This window comes from Asterias amurensis, chromosome 20 (assembly GCF_032118995.1).
Source record: "Asterias amurensis chromosome 20, ASM3211899v1".
In the NCBI taxonomy this organism is placed as follows: Eukaryota; Metazoa; Echinodermata; class Asteroidea; order Forcipulatida; family Asteriidae; genus Asterias; species Asterias amurensis.
Window position 1 is genome coordinate 13,654,053 of NC_092667.1, and position 2,342 is coordinate 13,656,394.

The window sequence follows — 2,342 nt, forward strand, 5'->3', positions numbered from 1 at the left end:
CGTCAGTGCACTGGGCCTCAGCTGTCCAGGACGTAGTGAAGAGATTTTGATAGTAAAACCAATACGATTTGTTCTCATGTTTGAGTGGTAGCCACTGTTTGGGCTCTCGGGCGATACTCGAGTGTTGGAGAGTGTTGGTTTCACCCTCTTGCAAACCCACTTCGACATAACTGGCTTTCAGACGAAGGAGGAAAAGCACGGCTGTTTCTCTCTGTCAACTTTGTCACTGGTCGTTGAAAGCTGATTTCTTTATTCAAACGGTGTGTTCGTGTTTAGCCGTTGTTACAGTTTGTGCATGGTGCCATGTGATTGTTGGCTGGGATGACTTTTTCATGAGGTAGCAACGTAATTACCGCTCTTCAAACCAAAGTGGAACCACACCCGTTTATGTTCTACCAGTGTGCCACTTTGAAATCAGCAAGACTGTGAGAGTGGTTTCTTTCCTTTTGCAGTTTGTGTGTGTCAAGTTAACAGCTAAACGGGAAGTACTTGACACGAAGAGCAAATGACAAATAATGACTGGTTTGAGGGCTCGGCTCTTGAGTGATCCAACTTCAACTTAAACGGTTTGGTGGTGCCATCCAAATCACAAGTGACTACTTGATTACGTGCTAACCGATTTCTTCAGGATTAAAAAGATCGAATTCTCATCATGTCTTGGGAGGAACGTTTCAATCTTAGAGGCCAGGAGACGTCCCAGATGAACTCGTCCGATCCCCCGGACACAACCCGTCACATCACCATGGCGTCTACCTTGGATAAGATGGTTGACACGGCGGTGAAGTTAGACGAGACACGGTGGTGCTTCGCCGGGGTGGAACGCTCCTCGTGCCGCATCGGCTACCGAGAAAGTTGCTCCGATTCGAACTCATCCACTGACTCTGACGAGAGTAAGACTTCAAGAGAGCTCGGAGCAACACACGAGGGACCCTCTTCAGAAAGCAACACCAAATCAGGAGACGAGATCGGGCCGCACTCACGGAGGCAAGGCGGTAAAGGGGGCTTGGGGATTAAATCCACCGGGAAGAACTTGAAACACAACAGGTTGAGTATCAACTCACGGGAGAGGCGACGAATGCATGATTTGAACGATGCACTGGATGAACTTCGCTCTGTCATTCCTTACGCACACAGTCCATCCGTGAGGAAACTCTCTAAGATTGCAACACTCCTCTTAGCAAAGAACTACATCCTGATGCAGGCGAATGCACTGGAGGAGATGAAGAGGATGGTGAGCTACGTGAATCAATCCCAGCTTCACATCTCGCCTCCTCCTCCCTACTTCAGTGGCTACCCTTTCCCAAGCTATCTGTCACAGGACAAGAGTCCGACCATTGCACCGTCATCCGCGTCGGCAGGCACGCCGGCCATCGTGCCGTCGTTCCCGGCGAGAGAAGTGCCATCGGCCGTGTCGCCTCCCGGACTTCTGCAACCTCATCCGGTCACGCAATCCACGTACGCAAGTCCGTCGTGTCAACAGTGTGTGGAAAAACCTTGAAACAACTTAAAGCACTTTCTCGAGTGACTGAGTATAAGACTAGTTCCTTACGTGATGTGACTACTAAATTAGAAATGGCACTGAACTCTTTTGGGAGTTACTCAAAGTAATTAGCATAAAACTTACCTGTTAATGAGCGATGGAGAGCTGTTGATAGTATAAAAAGACACTTTGAAAAACGGCTCATTCTATTGTGCAACAGAGGTGTTTTTTATTTCATTGTTTTCTTGCAACTTCGATGACCAATCAAGCCCAAATTTAAACAGGTTTGTTATGTGATGCACATGTTGGGATACAACAGTGCATTTAAGATAATGTTAGAATGTACACATTGCCAGTATGACATAACCCAGGGTATTCAGACGCATTCTTATCAACGTTTATAACGAAGATAAAACAATCTCAAAGATATATATTTACATTTTCCCCCTGGCATCGATCGCTCTAATAATTATTAATTTCCAATGGCGTTACATTAAAAACATGGCTTTTAACATGTTATTGTTTAGGAAATGTTTAGTTCATTACTGAATTTAAAAACTGGGTTGAGTTTGACCTTTTGACCCATTTTATGGTTGGCATCCAATGACGTCATAAACTAAACCTCGCTCTTAAAGAGTACAAATTAAAATAACATTTGAGATTAAAGATTTGTGCTATTTTTTTCTTTTACAAATACACCTTCTGTGGGAAAAGGAGTGCATTACACAATTTTAATTGCCCTTTATTCCTCCTTTTTATTCATTTTATTTTGATGCTCTAACCCCACACCGTTGCTTTTCTAGAGCAAGTCTTGTAAGTCTTGCCATAATATAAAGTATATATTTTTGGTTGGGGAAGGGGG

The 2,342-nt window shown here is 44.4% G+C and overlaps 1 protein-coding gene across 1 annotated transcript; it reads left to right on the forward strand.

The window, feature by feature from the left end:
• Positions 1 to 544: 544 nt before the first annotated feature.
• Positions 545 to 2,082, forward strand: LOC139952524 (uncharacterized). Its single transcript, XM_071951682.1, has one exon. It carries the CDS (start codon positions 653 to 655, stop codon positions 1,496 to 1,498), a length of 846 nt encoding a protein of 281 aa, XP_071807783.1. The 5' UTR covers positions 545 to 652; the 3' UTR covers positions 1,499 to 2,082.
• The last annotated feature ends 260 nt before the right edge of the window (positions 2,083 to 2,342 follow it).

Bases quoted from the DNA above. Each gene is read 5' to 3' on its own strand.
- LOC139952524 (XM_071951682.1), top strand. From the start codon at position 653: ATGTCTTGGGAGGAACGTTTCAATCTTAGAGGCCAGGAGACGTCCCAG.